At 43.3% G+C, this 17097-nt stretch overlaps 2 protein-coding genes across 12 annotated transcripts in view; one reads left to right on the plus strand and one right to left on the minus strand.

The window, feature by feature from the left end:
• Nsun7 (NOP2/Sun RNA methyltransferase family member 7) overlaps positions 1 to 5973 on the plus strand; it is a 44988-nt gene extending 39015 nt beyond the window's left edge. Inside the window, exons 11-12 of the mRNA XM_003471547.5 lie at positions 2465 to 2588; positions 2742 to 5973. Of these exons, the coding sequence (XP_003471595.2) occupies positions 2465 to 2588; positions 2742 to 3425 (808 nt within the window). The 3' untranslated portion in view covers positions 3426 to 5973. The remainder of the gene's footprint in view (positions 1 to 2464; positions 2589 to 2741) is intronic.
• Apbb2 (amyloid beta precursor protein binding family B member 2) overlaps positions 4414 to 17097 on the minus strand; it is a 304656-nt gene continuing 291972 nt past the window's right edge. For all 11 annotated transcript variants that reach the window (XM_063240604.1, XM_013154279.3, XM_005004490.4 and 8 more), the window contains 3 exons: positions 16481 to 16596; positions 14937 to 15116; positions 4414 to 9778 (listed from right to left, as the gene is read on the minus strand). In XM_063240604.1, coding sequence (XP_063096674.1) covers positions 9611 to 9778; positions 14937 to 15116; positions 16481 to 16596 — 464 coding nt within the window. In that variant the 3' untranslated portion in view covers positions 4414 to 9610. The remainder of the gene's footprint in view (positions 9779 to 14936; positions 15117 to 16480; positions 16597 to 17097) is intronic.

A 17097-nucleotide genomic window follows, 5' to 3' on the forward strand; every position in this document is an offset into this window, starting at 1 on the left:
GCTAAATAGATAATAGTCTTATTCAATATTTATTGAATACCTAATATGTTCCAGGAACCCTGCTAAATTCTAGTAATGTCTCAGTAAATTTATATAAACAAAAATCCGAACCTTTGTATTTACATTTTAAAAAAAATTTTATTTAAGGAAAAAAAAAGAAAAAAAAAACAGAAAAAGGGTACAAGTTATACAGAATTTCAGAAAAAATAAACAGTAGGAAATCACTAGTTAATAGATTACATATTGTTATCTTATAAATAGTTGTTCAAGTTACAAAATTAAAGCATATAAAGTAGACATTCAAACAATGAGACTGCAAACAGTTCTGTTCAATGATCCAACAAAACTCAGTAATATGGTTATCTATCTTATACACTTAAATATACATGCAGTTATATCCTTTAGAGCACTTTCTTTTCCTCTTTTGTACAATGACAATTACACATTTTGAGTTTTATTACTCCCACAGTTCTTATTACTTTTTTTGAAGAGAATAAAACCAAATAAATGTGACATAACAAAACAGAGTCAGTCAAATCAAAAGGATGGACATAATACATGATGTAGAAACAAAATACAAGGCGATGAACAATGGTTACCATAATGTCTCTTGCTATCTTAAAAAGAATTGCCTATATCAGCATATTTACATTTTGAAGCTAAATATATTCCAGATTAGTGTGAAATAATTATTTTCATCGCATATTCTCTATCTATGTATAAGTGAATAAGTTCCTAAAAATAATTTCTATTTATTTAGAGACTAAATATACAGGCTGTATATCTCATATCCAAAATACATGGGATCAGAAGTGTTTCAGATTTTAGAATTTTTTGGAGTTTGGAATATTTGCATATACCTAATGAGGTATTTTGTGGAGAGACTCAAGCCAATAAACAAAACTCATTTATATTTCATACGCACATTAAACAAATAGCCTGAAAGTAACTTTATACGATATTTTTAGTGTGTCTGTAACTTGACTGTGACCATTGCAATCTCAAATGTGGACTCTCCTGCTTGTGGCATCATCCAAACCTTTTGGATTTTGGGGCATATTGGATTTTAGATTTTTGGAGGAGGGACACTCAACCTGTAAGAACTGGCCTCAGAAATTGTTGGCTGGCTACGAGGTTGATGAGGAACAACTAGCTCTCTCACCTTCAGAGTCTGCAGGGCTTTTTCACTTCAGTTAAATCTACCACCATGGTCGCCATCCATGTATTTAGCTCCAGCAGTGGCCAGATTGGCAGACAGGCCTGTGCCCCCTTCCTAAGGGACCTCTACTTCTCCTGACCTGATGCCTGGCCACATGACACATTTGCTGCAGCTGAGCGTGTTTTGATGGCACTTGTGCCTTTCCTCATGCTTTCTGTCCAAAATGACCCTGTCTGCTTTATTTGAAACCTATTTATTCTTCAGGACACGCATGTTGCCTCTTCCTGCTGCAGCCTTCACATCCCCGTCTCCCGTGGCCAGGATTAACTGCGCCTATCCCTGCTATCCTACAGGGTCTTGCCACACCTCGGCGTTCACATTTGGTCTTAACGTTATTGTAAACTGACTGATTTCCCCAACTAAATGGTAAACTCTTCAGGAGTTTTTACCCATGTACTTTGCATTATGTAGGCAAATCATGAATAAATATAGGTTCAAAGTTGGCTTTAAATTTCAGAACAGACAAAATATTTTTGTCACTTTTCTTTCTTTTTTTGTAGCAGGGATGGACCTCACGACCTTGCATTTGCCAGGCATGTGCTTATGCTGCTGAGCTAAATCCCCGGCCAGAACAAACAAAATATTTTTTAAAAATTTCCTGATTATTTTAATTCATGAGGAATAACATTTAATTGCTTTGAGTTATTAAATGTTTTAATTCTAAACACAAGGAAATATAAGAATGACTTATTCATAAATTAATTTACTATTAAATTAGAAATTAAATATAAAAGCCAAATTTTATTATAAACATTTATGAGTGATTAAGCGACCTATTTTTTGACATGAAGCCTTTTCTTTGTTATGTGCTTTCTTGAATAGTTTATAACTTTTCCACTGCAAAAGTGTTTGGAAAGTGATTAGAAGAATAATGTCATTTAAATGCTACATTGTATTTTTATATTGTAGCTGTGTAAAAAGTAACCCAAAAGAAGAAAGCATTGTATTTTGCTAATGTGGAAAAGTATGAAAATTTGAAGTTGGACGTTTGTGACTGTTTACCTGGCTTGATAATGTTTTAATTAGTGACTTGGGAAAGGTTTTAGTTTGTTAAGTTTGTTATTCTAGCATAACTGTTTAAAAGATAGAGAACTTGGAAAATATGATCAATTATGAGCTAATATGAAATACTAGAGCTTAATTTTTACTTAAATGATTGGTGAAACAGTCACAAACTGTTTTCTCCCCTCTCGGGAGGAAGACGCTGTTTGATGTCTGCTCTTTTTTTTTTTTTTTTTGTCGCAGGCTCAGTCCCCCTGTCCTTCCACTGTGCTCCTTGAAAGAAATCCAATTGTGCACCGATAAGTTTTTCAGAGTGGAACCATCTGAGCTCACCAACGGGTGTTTTCTTTCTGTTTTAACAAGAGAGGTAAGGAAAAGAAAAATCCCAGCCCAGGGCCTGCTTTGGAATTGGGAAACAAAGCCCCAAAAGCAGCACCCAGGAGCACTGAGTGTTTTGGCCCCTTTGCGGAGACGATGAGAGAGCCACCTCTCAAGCTAACCAGTGCCTCTTTCCTTGCAGCGGGACCCATCTGAGGCCGTGTCTGTGAAAGACGTTTTGGCCCGGGCTGCAGCAAAGGGTCTGCTGGAGGGGATTGAGTTGGGAAAATCATCGAAACGGGAGAAGAAAAGGAAGAAATCAAAAACCTCACTGCCCAAAGCTCTTGCTGGTGATAATTATAGCATCCAACTGAAGATCGCCGAGTTCCTGAGCCAAGAAAATAAAGCACACCCCAGTCAACCAGAGCCGCTGACGGTAAAATCATTTCTTCCACAGAAGACTGTGGCTCAAGATCTGGCTTCTTCCCCCCAGGTCAGAAAACCCAGCAAGCCTGCCGCCAGCTCTCCAATGCCCACGTCGACCAAGAACGTCGACCGTCCAACGTCGACGAAGAGCTCCTGCCCCTGCAGGCGGTGGGACCGGCAGGCACAGTTGGGGAGACCTCGACGGGAAAGCAAAGTCATTGCTCTGAAACCCGTGGAGATTGTCTTGCCCCCGGTGACGCTTCCATTTTCAGGTTCCCCGGGGTTCCGCGCTCAGATGCCAGCTCCACACGTCTTCTGCCGCTGGACTGGATCCAAGGCGGTCACGCCAGGCAGCCTCCCCCCGTCCGTCCCATCAGCCTCCGAGGGGGGGGAGAAGCTGAAGGAAAACTCTCCGCCCGCCCTGCCGCGGCGCCCCCGGCGTTCCCGGCCGTGGCTCTGAGCGTCCCGCCCTTCTCCCGTGGCCGGGAACCGGTGATTTTCCCCACAGTGCGGTGCTCTTGGAAGGTTAGACGTAGCTGCACAAGATGCTCACCCCTTCGGCGCTCAGTGTCTTTTTACCTCCCAGGAACGCAGGAAGCTGAGAAACAGCAATGCAGCGCGCGCAGAGCAGAATCCAGCAGCGGGCGCTGATGTGTTCCAAGAGCTGTGGGCTCCGTCCTGCTCCTGGGAGCCTCCTCCCTGGGTCACAGCGCTGGCAGGCTCCAAGGAAAGCAGGCAGGGCTCTTTGCATGTTCACAGGAAGCAGGATGGGCGCCACACACGGGTCCTTCCCGCCAGCTGCGGAGCGCACCTGAGTTTCCAGGCAGCTGGAGCTGAACTTTGAAAATCACAATCAGAGTTGCTTTGCTCCTTAAGTACTAAACTATTTTTGAAACAAGGAAGTGATGTGCATTTTTGTAAGGATACTGAGCTTGAGCAGAAAGTGGCGCTCACTTTGCTGAATGTGAACGTTTCTGTGGGCAGAGCCTCCCACACCTGAGTAGACTGAACACTGCCCTCCCCGCCTTCTGCCTGTTTATGCCAAACACTTGGGAAAATTGCGGTGAGCAAACTTCCACCTAAATATTCATAATTTGGAGAAAAGGAGCAAAACTGTTGGCCGTGATACCTGGTTGTGGAAGAAACTCATAAAGATTTCTGATTCTATTCAAAGATTAGGTGAGAACAGAATGTGCGAGTCATTTCAAATGGCAAGTAATCAAACTTCGGTAAATCATTTCTGATGCACAATTAAAATGTTGCATTGTTAATTATCCTAAATGCCAGATTCCTCCAGAATCTACTTGCCTACAAATTGTCTACAAATATTGTGATGATTATTATTTCTGGATCTACTAAATTTTTTCATCTCAGCAATTGTTCTACATTAAATACAGGAAGTTTACGACTATAAATCTTAAGTGTTAAAAAAAAGTTCAGACACATAGTTTGCGTTTAAAGTTTTATTTCCAGAATTCAGTTGTGTGGAAGTATTAGTAAACTCTTAATGCTCAATTTATGTGACATGGTTTTTGTGGAATATTTAGGTCTGTTGCAGCTCAATATTCTATTTCTTGAAGTGGGAAGAAGAGTGATTAATTTCATTTTCACAGTACTGTTTGTATTTTAGCTGAAGATTTACATTTTTCAGGACAGTCTTTAAGTGAACAAAGATGTTTTACTTGAATCAGCCTTATAATTTAAAATCCCAAAATTGTTATGGTACTTATGATTCTTGAAAAAATGCAGGCATGTTTTAAATGCTCAGCTTATTTTACTAAAAGTATCAGAAATGATGTACTTCAAATTGCAGCATGGAAACATGCTGTATCTCCACCCACATCTGATTTAGAGCACCTTAACATCCACAGCAGGGCATTGCAGCCACTTTAGCACTGTTCAGTAAGGAGAAACCTTACCCTTTTCCTGCCCTCCCCACTACCCAAGGCTGAAAAGTGTCCCATGTCTGAAAGTAACAGGTCTGGGATCTGCATTTTCCAGTCCATTTTCTGTGCTGTATTTTGAAATAGCCCAGGGTGCTTTCTAATCCCCAGAGCACCTGGGACTTATGTCACAGCTCAGACTCACATCTCCAGCTGTCCATCTTGGCACTAAATTGTTTTCCTCTTTAAAAGCTTATGAAGGTTCTGAACCAAACTGTTCATTAATGAAACCTGAATTTTACTCATTGAGAATTTTTAAGGAGGACAAGACCAGTTATTTAAATACACTGATAGAATAAAAAGGGTAACTTTTTAAGGGTAACAGCAAAACAAGAATTTCAGTAAAGACTTGATAATATGGGTCTTTTCCTGTGGCATTTCAGTTGCTTGAACTTTTAAAAGTATTGCAAAAGTCTAAAACAATCAATCTATAATTAGATATTCCAATAACAAATTTGGGTTTTTATCTGAAACCGTCTACAACTGTGAAAACCGCAATACCAAAATGAACTTTTGTTCCTTGAGTCATTGCCTTGACAGCAGAGAACTCGGGGGGGTGCGTCCCTGTCCCTCGCTTTTCGGGTCTGCACTTCTGCTGACCCACGGCCGAGTTCCCAGCGACCTTTCATTTCGGATTTAGCGCCTATACATTCTGTCCGTCATTCTCTGGTTAGTTTCCTAATAAGCTCCCTTGTGCAAACAGTTTAATTCTAGAAAGACTGCTACATTGGTGACTGCGTAGGCTTCTGTGTCCAGAACGCCTGCTGTCTTTCCACAGCACCAAACAAAGCCCGGGTAATTACTCAAAATTTACTTTCCATTTCTTACCAGGTAGAGAGACACAATCATTAATCAGAGCTGAATCTTTCATTACAATCATGTTGGATTTCTAAAACATTTGATGATAAAATAAAATGACTAGTGTAGAGATGCCGTGTATATTTCTATTTCTCATACATACAACTGAGTTGTCAGATCAATGAGCCGAACATCTTTATGCAGCTAAGTTTATTCTCACAACACATTACATTTAAATGTGTAAAAGTGGTCAACAGCAAAAGGGGTTTTAAAAAAGGAAAATAAAATGTCCTTTTGGGGCGAACAGGCTGCTCCAATGCCAGGGACTGCTTCTTTGTGGTGTGAGAATCTTTGCCCTGAAGCTGCAGTAACTTCATTTTACTGGCGGTAAACCTGTGTTAGATGTGATTTAGGTTAAGCCTGGCCAATTGGAGAGCTAATGGTCCTGTTAAATTGTGCTCCTATCAGTTAGGGATGTGTTTTCTGTGTTGTTCAGGGCATCTTGTGTTGCAAAGCTCATCCAATGAATTGACACAAATGTTTCAAGAAACAAGCTTGGGAGCTGCTGGTACATGGCCTCATGGATGCTTACAGGTGTCCATCTTCAACTCAGAACATGGATTGAAAAAAAGTAGCAGTGCCAAGAGTTTATCACCAAGAACTTGTTTTAATGGAAATGAGTCTAATGTCCCTGCATGCAGTAAGACAGACAAAAAATGATGGCCCTAGTTAATTTTGGGTGATCTCATAACCAGGTGAGAACAAAGGGAGGTGGATATATGTATACACCTTTTGATGAAATCACACGCGCTGTGAAGGTTATAAAAAAGCACGGCACAGTGCTTTAGTCTACAAAGTGAAGTTCTTAGCCACAGGCATGTTGGCTGTTGCTCTTGACGTGGCCAAGGACTGCGTCTAGCTAGCTGCTCTTATAAAATAAAAGGAACTTTAAGCATTTTGCCTTTTCTTCTACATATTCCAATAGAAATGTGACTACAAATCATTACAAAACCACCATTAGGCAACGTATAGTTCACTGAGATTACTTAGGCCTGGATACATTGAGACGTAATATCCAGTATATTTCAGTAAAAATAGAATAAATAAAATAAAAATATTTTAAGCTGTAGTTAACAGGTTAATTTAAAAAATGATAAGAGATACAAGGCATAGTGAACATGGCTGCCTGTTTACCGAATCACAAATATAAAGAATGCATAGGTAACTGAAGTGTCACTACTAAGTTCCCAGGTAAAACATTGGCATCTTTTCACGGACAGACACACACATACTTCACACAGACTTTTTGGCCATGGCAGAAAGTGTCTGAACATACTGTTTAACATAATAAATTTTACACAATTAATCTGCATTTAGTATGCAAAGCCATTTTCAAAACAAAGTATCTGCAGTAAAGTTTTTGACATGTAAAGGCTATCATTCATCTTACTGCATCCTATAATTGCATATATAAATCAGTTTGCTACTTAAAGCTAGCTCAGTGTTCTTGATCCTGAAAACAAACAAACATATGCCTTAAAAAATGAACAAGCAGGTTCTGTAGCGATTTCCTGTAGAAAAGTGGGTTACTTGTTTAGACTATTGAAGTGTGTCACACTAAAATGTCTCACGGGGAGATCAAGAGGAAAGATCATCCCAACTGAATTTTGAACAGCAATTCACAGGGCACAGTAAGATTTTCATAATGCAGCGATTGCCCACAATGGCACTGGTTACTTCAGAGAGAACAATATGCAAGTTGGCGAGAAGCACAATGCGTTTCTTTCCTTTTTTTTTTTTTTTTTGGTACCTGGAATCAAACTCAGGACCTTGCGCTTGCCAAGCAGGCGCTGTGCATGATGAAATTTTAAAGTAGCATTATTTCTATTACGACATCAGGGTGTCAGCAGACACTGCCTGCCCTGCTTTACCCCCCTCCATGGCAGGCACAGGTCTCCTACTCCTGCAATCATGTTCTGGCAGGTAAAGGCCATGGTGAGGAGCACCTCTGCCACAAGGACCATCACCTCTGGAAAATACTCAGGGTGCACCGTGTTGGATGCCGGCCTTCTGCAGCGCGTTTGAGGCGCAGCATAGCAAGCAGCCCCAAACTGTGAGAAGGCGCTCGTTTGTGATGGATTTAATGCCACTGCCTGAGTAACCTAGCCAGGCTTCCCTGCCTGTGCGGAGAATTCTGAGACCGCCTGACAGTGACAGTCTCCATGTCTGCTCGTTGTGGATGCCCAGAGTCACTGGGAAAGGGTGGGGGGGGGCACAAGAGCTGGGCTGGAGGCATGGGTCCTGCCGCCGCCCTCATGAGCTTTGGTGAGATCTTAGGCCTGCTGAGTTAGCCTCTTGGTACTGTATTTTACTTCTTCAATGTGTCTAGTACCTTTCTACCATATAAGGCTCAAATGTGATAAGGATATGGAAACCGTTTTGACGAGTACAAAGCCGTCTATAAACGGAAAGTGTTACTTTTAAAACTGGATGTTGTAAACGTTAATTTTGACATTACAAAGTAAACAAGACTAATATTGAGATGGATCACCTTAGCAACTTCCTTTTAAAACAGTGTCAACAGGAATCTAAATTTGTGTATCTTTATAGCTAAGTTTCTCAACCACATAAAAAGCAGGAAAACGTTATATTGGGAAACTGTTAAATAGTCCATTATTCCTGTGTATACTTCACTCTGACATGAAAATTTTAAGTCTTTAAAATAAAATGGAAAAAATATAAATTTTAAAATAATCCTGTTGGATCTAACAAATTCTAATGTTAAATACGTAAGTTCAAGAAAGCTTCAACTAAATGTAATTTGTTGCCATGGACAATATGTAATGGACAGAAAACTTTCTGGACAAAAAAAAATAGAATACAAATGAGCTAAATTGGGAATTCTAGCAGAACATTTACCTTCTGATGTGTACTAACAAAAATAATGTGGTAGTGGAAATCTAAAATAATAATGATTGATATAAATGACATTTCCTCAACTCTAAATTGCATATTGGCTAATTGTCAAACTAAGGATGAGAGGTTTATGAGGAATATTTCACCTAATGTTTGTGCAGAGAATGACCATAGTGAACTATAATTCTCTAGCTGCATTGTACAATGTAAGGCAGAAGTTTGGAATATATCCCACCCAAAATGCATTAGGATCTTATTCATCTCTTTTTTAAAATAATCAGTTTGAAAACCATCTGAAAAGGCTATGTTTTTGTTCGATTTTAATTCCCTAAATTTAGATTTTCATTAATTTTGAAGTTCACTTTTCCCCCCTAACATCCCACAAACAGCGGTAGACATGAAATGGGGTCCACGTGTCACAGCTCGTCAGGGAAAGCTGCCCATTGATTGCTACACTGATGCCAATAGCCAATTTTGTCAACCAACAGGTTCAATTTTTATGGAAAACTAAAACCCGTCCTGTGTTTCCAGCAATTCAGTGGCGTCTGTTCTGCAGCGATCCCCGTGTTTCCAAGGCTGAAAATGGACAAGGTCCTGCAGGACTGAGAGTTGCTTGGTGACACAGTTGAGAAGCTGGAAAAACAGACTCCGGCATCATCAGCTCCAAGGACACAGTGTTAGTTCACCAGGCGGCCGTGGCCACATTTCTCTTCCCGTGTGAAGCCAAGTCACGTCCACAATATGTACAATAAGAGAGACCTTCCACTGCTCATGATGTAACTTACAGCAAAAAAAAGTATTCATGCTTCTTTTCATATCACATGGTGGTGGCAAGACAGAGAACATGCTTGTCTAACACTGTTTGGTTACAGATAAACTCTCTGCAGACAAAGCTTCGGCGACTGAATGGAAGGCTGGGGATCAGTTCCTTTTCTCTAGTGGAGCTCTTCAGTCTTCGGCAGACAGCAGAGTGCCTGCACGTGTGTAGCTAGGGTGTTTCCGAGACAGGACGTTTCTGTTTCAAAGTGTCAATGAGGGACAAGACCCCTCGCTTTACATTGCTTGTGACTCTTCTGGTCACCGAGTCCGCTGGTGGAGGAGGTGGTCGGACTTTCTGTGAAGGTGGCCTGGCTACCAAGCACTTCTGATAGCGTAACTGAAATAAAGCAAAGAAGATATTCAAGGCCATGTTATTTTACCTTAATAGGGCTTTACATCTTCACCAATACGCTGACTCCAAAAAGTTAACAACTGAGCTCTAAAATCCAAGAGTTTATTTTATTTTTAACGTGTTTTAAATTCATCAGGCCCAATGAAGGTGTGCTGCCTCTGGCCACCTTTTCCTCGCAGCTGTTCCCATCCCTGACTTGTTCTCTGTCTTCACAGGCTACGAGGGTTACACCTCATAGTCTGAGAGCTGAGGAAAATGGAAAGCGTAGGACAGGGTGTTCACAGGATGCTTATCGGCAACACGCATGTCAGGCAGTGCCCACAGCTCCTGAGAGACGCAGGGTGCAGCCAGGCTCTGGCACTCTTTTTTTTTGAGACAGGGTCTCACCATGTGTTTGGCCTGGTCCTGAACTACATAACCCAGGCTGGCTTCAAACTCACAGCAATCCTCCTGCCTCAGCCTCTCAGTGCTGGGATTACAGGCATGTGCTACTCTGCCTGGCTATCACTTTTAAGTTGTTGATGCCGGGCAGTTATTAAACCTTCTGAGCTTAAGTCTTCTCAACTGTAAAGGGGCTAAAGAGTGAGAGTCTTTACAGAGGGTGTTATGATTGTATAAGGCATACTCACAGAATGCCTCACACAGGCCTAGCAACATACAGGGTTTGATTCCATCCCTTTGTCCTGCTTTAATAAAAAAGAAGGTGTATTCATAGGTTTCAGGACACATTTTATATTCAGGTCTAAATCTTAAATAGATTGATTTTACAAAAACTGACAATTTCAATCTGCAGGAATATAACAAAACAGCCTGCCTACATTCGTTTTAATGGGAAAACAACTAATTCTTCAAAGTTAGATAAAAAGGTTAAAACTTGCCCAGTGTTTTTTTCCTAATCAAAGCTCTGAAATACTTCCACAGCCGATTTTTAAAAACTGAGTTAGTATTAACAGGTTCCTTCCTATAGTTATGGAGAAGTTGATGTTACTCCCTAAAAAGCATATAACAGCAAGACCCTAGGAATGACGGGCCACAGTGTCCCATCACACCCCACGGCCCAGAAAACTGGCCCTGCCCAACTCAATCACACGAAATGGGGTGATTTATTATATCTACTCTGTGGAAGGCGTCTTGCTAATCTGTATCACAGTTCAAGACACGTACATCTCAAGCACGAATTTAGATAGACAGGCGTGGTGACACGGGGCCCTGGAGTTGGCATTCAAACAGCAGCTCTATATGCACAGCATGAATCAAAGTAACTGACCGATTCCATGAAGGACCCATGAGGCTCAAGCTTGGCTACGTCGACTTGACTGCTTGGGAGCTCCAAGGCACTGGTAGAGCACACCAGGCAGGGTGTGGGGATGTAGCCCTTAGTACAGTGTGTGCACCCAGCCCTTCCTCTCCGCTGCTTATTCCCCTGCTCTGCTTCCTGGCCACTGTGCTGCTTTGCTCTGTCACACCCTTCCACCGTGAGGTTCTTACCTTGGAGCCAGTCAACCACACACACACACACACACACACACACTCCCCTGAATGGACTGAGTTAAAGATTTCCTCCTTTACACTGTCGGTGCTGAGTATTGTGTCACAGCAATGGAAAAGCTGACTAATACCATCCCTTTCTGTCTTATTCCGAATTTCACAAAAATTTTATCAGATGAGTCTATACCCCACAGCTGTGACATACACCTAAAAATTAAGAAGGTTCAAACAGTGTTAATATTGGATTTCAGGCAGGATAAATCCACAGGTAGACAATTTGGATGGAGAATCACACAGATTTGAATCAAGAAGAAAGCTACCACACTAGAGAAGCCGGACTTGGGGTGGGACGGGGGACCTCTGATTTATCCATGTGCCTTACACTGGGTTGGTTGCACAACTCTGGCTGCTGCACTAATTACTCTAATACAATTAAAATAGCTAGCAAATGAGGAAAAGCTGTTTCCAAGAGGGAACATGAGTCTGGGAATGAAGAACGAACTGCAACTAGTAATAAAGCTAATTATTTAATTGGCATTAGCATTTAAGATGTATAATTAAAGTCTGAAAGCCATTTTATAACTAAAACCATCTGCTGCGATCTGTTGCGATTTCACAGGACATCTCATCAGCCACCATCCATTTGTGATTGATTGAAAATTCCATTCCCTGCCTGCCTCGGGACGCGCCTCACCCTGTTCTTTATTCCCACACCTGCTCTGGGTTTCTCCATGCCTCCTCCATCCCACCCTGCTCAGCGCCCAGGCACAATCTTGGCTCCACAGTCGTGTGCGTGCGTGTGTGTGTGTGTGTGTGTGTGTGTGTGTGTGTGTGTATCTGCACCTGTACTATGCCTGTTTAAAGGGCTGTGGTAAGTAGAGACACAAGGTCTCTCCTCCTCCATGTCAAAGGTATCTTTAAGATGAAAGTCAATCCCTATCTTTTCATCTCCCACCCTATCCTTCTCTGTCTGTCTGTCTCTCTCTCATTCGCTCTGTCCCTCTCTCCTGTTCTATGGCAGTTACTCAGGATTGAGCCTAGAGCCTTCACACTGAGCTACATCTCAGCCCTTTAATTTTTTTTTTGAGACACAGTCTTGCAAGGTCAATAAATTGCCCTGGCTCAAGATTCTCCTGCCTCAGCCTCCCAGACTTCTGGGGTTGCAGACCTGGGCCACGATACCCAGGCTTTCCTTCATTCTAACTTAGCAGTGTTCTGTATATAAAAAACAACGAACACACACAACACACGGTCCTCAGCTCGCTTCCTCTAGGCTTCACTCTTCTCGGTTCCTGGTGCCTCATGGCTGGTTTTGAAGTCCAGTGAGAGCCCTCTAATCAGGTAGGAGGCTGTCTCTTCTCAGTTCTTCCTTTACCACTAATTTCTGTCAGATTCTTGCTGCAACTACAGCCATGCATTTGCTGACAGACAGGGAAACACATCACCAGTTGCTTTCGTTCTTGTATAAGACTCAGTGTAGGGGTCTGGGGATTTAGCTCAGCGGCATAAGCACCTGCCTTGCAAGTGTGTGGTCATGAGTTTGATCCCTGGTACCGATGAAAAAGACCAAAAAAAAAAAGACTCAGCGTACATGCCCAGACCTGCGCCTAGGCTGGATGACACAGCCTATCGCTCCTGGGATGCAGACCAGAGAGCAGGGTACTGTTCTGAGTCCTGCAGGTGACAGGGACACTGACATCAGTGTATCGAGACACAGAGCACAGTAAAAACACGTCACGCATGGAGATGCAGGACTGGAAGTTGTTCTAGGCATCTGTGAGTGACCGAAGACAAGGTCCCCACTCTCCCACGGCAGACTTTGCAAACACTGTTATGCTGCACACTGAGGCTATACCAAATTTATTACCACTTTTTCTTCAATAATATATTAAGCCTAACTTACTCTAACTTTTTGTTCATAAATTCTCTCCCTCTTTTCTAGTCTCTTTGACCCTTTTGTAATAACCCCTAGCATGAAACACAAATACCCTGTAGGTGACGGGAATTCATTAGCTTCATTATAATCCGATGGACTACTGTCATACATGTCATACTGCCACAGACAGAAATGCCACTGTCATATGGCCACAGACAGAAATGTCATCAGCACATAGTGTATGTGTGACCACGTCATGGAGCCTGCTGGCTCATCTCCCTCAGGCTAAGAAAGTGCAGCTCACCTCTGGTCCTAACACAAATGACCTTGAGCAAACCAGTTGCCCTTTGATAGTGGGACTTTCTGAGTTGTCCACTTCCATAGCCTCCTTTTTCTTTCCTCTTGGTTCCTTGTCAACGCAGATAGTCCCATGCTTGTATCTGTAATCCTTTCCACACTAAAATGGGACTTGGGTTTCTGCATTTCACACACCACACCTAAACTTCACAACGCAGGGATCAGACTGAGGCAGGCCTGAGCTCACCCAAGCTTTCCAGCCTGCAGACGCTGGGTGGAATTAAGTACAGTTAACCTGGGGCCTCAAGCCTAGTCTCTCCCCCCAGGGCAAACCTGCATGGCGCCTATCAGATCATCACCCCATCTGTCCCCAGTCTGTGATCCTGGCGTGGACCAGCCTCAGAGTTGATCACCCTACCCTCACATGGCGCTTTATTTTTGTACTATACTATTCTTTAGAAAGGTAAATATGATCAATTCCCTCCTCTGCTTAACACCTGGAACTCGGGCAGGATACCATGGGCCATAGGCCCTTCGTGACCCACGGCCAGCCTCCTGCCACGTGGGCCCAGCAGCTCAGCTGCTACTGTTGCAGTCCACGGGCTCAGGCTCCAGGTCCTCCCGTGTTCACACAGCTCTTCGCTCCAGCTGGCACTCTCCCAGTGCCCCCTGTAACTGAGGCTCAGAGGGCTGCGTTGAGTGAATGAGGGGGTATTTCAATCCCAAATCATCTACGTGGTGAAAAACACCCTGGCTTGGTGACCTGCAGCTCACTCAAGCTTCTCTGAGCCTCGGTTCTCATAAATAAACCAGAGCTAACAACTATACAACAGGGCTTTTGCAAGCACCGACTTAGTGGGTATAAAGTAAATACAATATGTAAAGACAATGCATCTAAAACTACAACCACATGGAGTAAAACCACTTGGGACACTTCTGTTTCTAAAGTGCTGAGCTTAATGCAAACAGTAACAGCTGATGCATGACCAGCATTTTCTGGTCACATACTGAAATTAATTTGGGATCAGGAAAGGATAATCCTCAAATCTGAACCCTTTCCAAGGCTACTAGAGTCTCTATACAACTTGGCTCTGCTGGGTCCACTTCACTCAAGAGTGCTGGCCTCTTGAGATGCAATCTGTGTCTCATAATTGACTCAGTAACTTTAAAAATTTGATTTGTCTTTCTGTTTTTATTTTTTTTAGGCAATACTTGGGATTGAACCAGGCCACTGCACTGAGCTGTATCTGTGGCCATTTTTTAATTTTTTATTTTGAGAGAAGCTCTCACTAATTCAGCAAGCTGTCCAGGCTTCATTCAAACTTTTTAATCCTGCCTCTGCCTCCCAGAGTGCTGGGATTACAGGCAGAACATCTACGCCCAGCTCTCTTTTAAATGAGCGATTCTGCTCAATCAAGTTCATGGCGCATGAAAGCTAAGCAGGGAAGGAAAGCTGAGGGTCTCGCTGAGGCCATCACTCACCATGCAGGCAGCCTGGACCGCCTCGGACACGTTGGCGGCGTTGGGCTCGCACCAGAACACGTGGCACTCGAAGCGCTGGCTCCCGGTGTCCATGATGAAGGCAAACGTGTGGATGTCCTTGCCGACGCCCATGAAGGACAGAAATCGCACTCGGCACTCCACCAAGACCTCCTCTTCATTCTGCAAGAGACACTGTTCAGTGTTCAGCATTATGCTCTCCCCAGGAAGCCGGCCACAGTCACCAAAATGTTCCTGTCTTAAACAAGCCGCAGAAGTCAGCAGATAAGATCTGGTATTAAAACATGGCCAGAATGAATTTAGAAAGCACCTGTGACTGTCTAGGAAGGTAGAACTTTGCCTAAATGTCCAGGGAGGCCATTATTGCCATGGGCATCTGCTGACATTTCATGTAGCTGTGTACACTGCATTCATGGTGTGTCATCTGAGTCCTGTTTCTGCCCACCGTCCTCTGCATCTGTGAGCTCTGGGTGGATAGGAACAGTGCCACGTCCTTCTAATACACAGTCCAATACAAGTACCCAGTGGCTCAAAACCAGTGCGTCCACACAGGCATCTGGAGGAAAGGACTCACTGCATCTCTCTTCACCTGCCTCACCTACCCAAGAAAACAGCATGAGTCACATTTCTACCAAGATCCAAGTGAAACAAAAATTTGCCAAGTCAACAAATATGTCAGAATTTTCCCTTTCCACAAACAGTATCCATATGAAGCAGCAGAAAGCAATGCCTGCAATTCCTTCTTCTGAGTATAAAGGACACATCCTTCGCAATGACCACCTGTAATTTTTAAATCCATAAACACAGCCAGAACATCACCTTCAGATGGTAGTATCTTGACTGATTCAGTATTTACTCAGGACCACAGGGAGTGTTTGGCGGGTACACTGGTCTGAGAGCCACAGGGGATTTCCTGGGAAAGATGCTGAAACTGGGACCTGGGTGAGCACTGGGCCTGGGAGGAGCAGCCCTGGCGGAGGCACTAAGACACAAGGCAAGGACTCCCCAGTTTCGAAGCCTGGTCCTATACTTTCATCCATGTAATGCTGGGCACATTTTTAACCTCTCTGTGCTTCTATTTCCTCAGCTGATTTGGACTGAGGCTGATGCTGGACTCTGCCAAGATGATCAATGACTAATGACCCCTTTTACTACTGACAGAACTCCTAACTCTAACTTAGGGGAGACACCCTTTGTGTCCAACACCACCCCAAACTACATGGAGCCCTGAAAGAGACTGGCCAGAACCCTAACTCTAGTGCCACACAGTCACCTTAGCACACAATTTCAATCTCTTTGGGCAAACAAAGAAGGCAGAATCAGGAGCACCAGGATAGAAGATTCCAGGTCTGAGCGAAAGCAAAGGTGGGCAGAGAATGAGACAGAGGGCAAATCCTTTTATGAGCACAGGGCACGTGAATCACAAGCTAGGGCAAGCCCCAGCTGTTTCCAAGTTTCATGGAAGACCATTGCATCTAAAACTTCCCTGCAGCCCAGACCGGCCCATATCCCGCATGACCCCTCACCTTCTCACTGATGACTGTCACCGTGGCATCGGCTACATTCATGTTCACTGATGGCCAATCCTCCTGGTTAGATGAGGTCATAAGACTTTCTATGGCACTGTTCAGGGTATCCATGCCTGTGGATGGAAAAGGATTGCAAAAGCCCCGAAGTTGGTGACGACTCTCAGATGTGGGCCCAATCAGCCAATGGTAGACAAGCTGATTTTTCCTTTGTAGTTACAGAAGATACTTCATACTCTGTTATCAGGTTTGCCCAAAAGCAAAGAATCCAGACTTTGCACCAGAAGAAGGGACGTAAGTCTAGAGATCTGGCTTGGGGTGTTCTGTCTGATCAGCTAAGGATTCCAATCTCCAGAGACTCCTCAGCCTGGGAGTGTGAACAGGCTGCTCTGGGAGGGGACCCTGCAGAAGCCAGCATCTGCTGGAGTATCCGATCATCCTGCATCACTCTTGACATTTAAACAAGGCCAGGTCTGGCGGCCCCTTTACAAGAGCAGTATGTGCTTCTCAATGGGGCCCCTCTGTTGGGTCTTCCTATAGACTTTTTCGGGGGGCTGGGAGGGACTAGGAAGAGTAGAAATTTTATTCTGATATAATTCACACAGAATTCACTCACT

The sequence above is a fragment of the Cavia porcellus genome, unplaced genomic scaffold (assembly GCF_034190915.1).
Source record: "Cavia porcellus strain 051 isolate PalLab524CR breed Dunkin Hartley unplaced genomic scaffold, mCavPor4.1 scaffold_30, whole genome shotgun sequence".
NCBI lineage: Eukaryota > Metazoa > Chordata > Mammalia > Rodentia > Caviidae > Cavia > Cavia porcellus.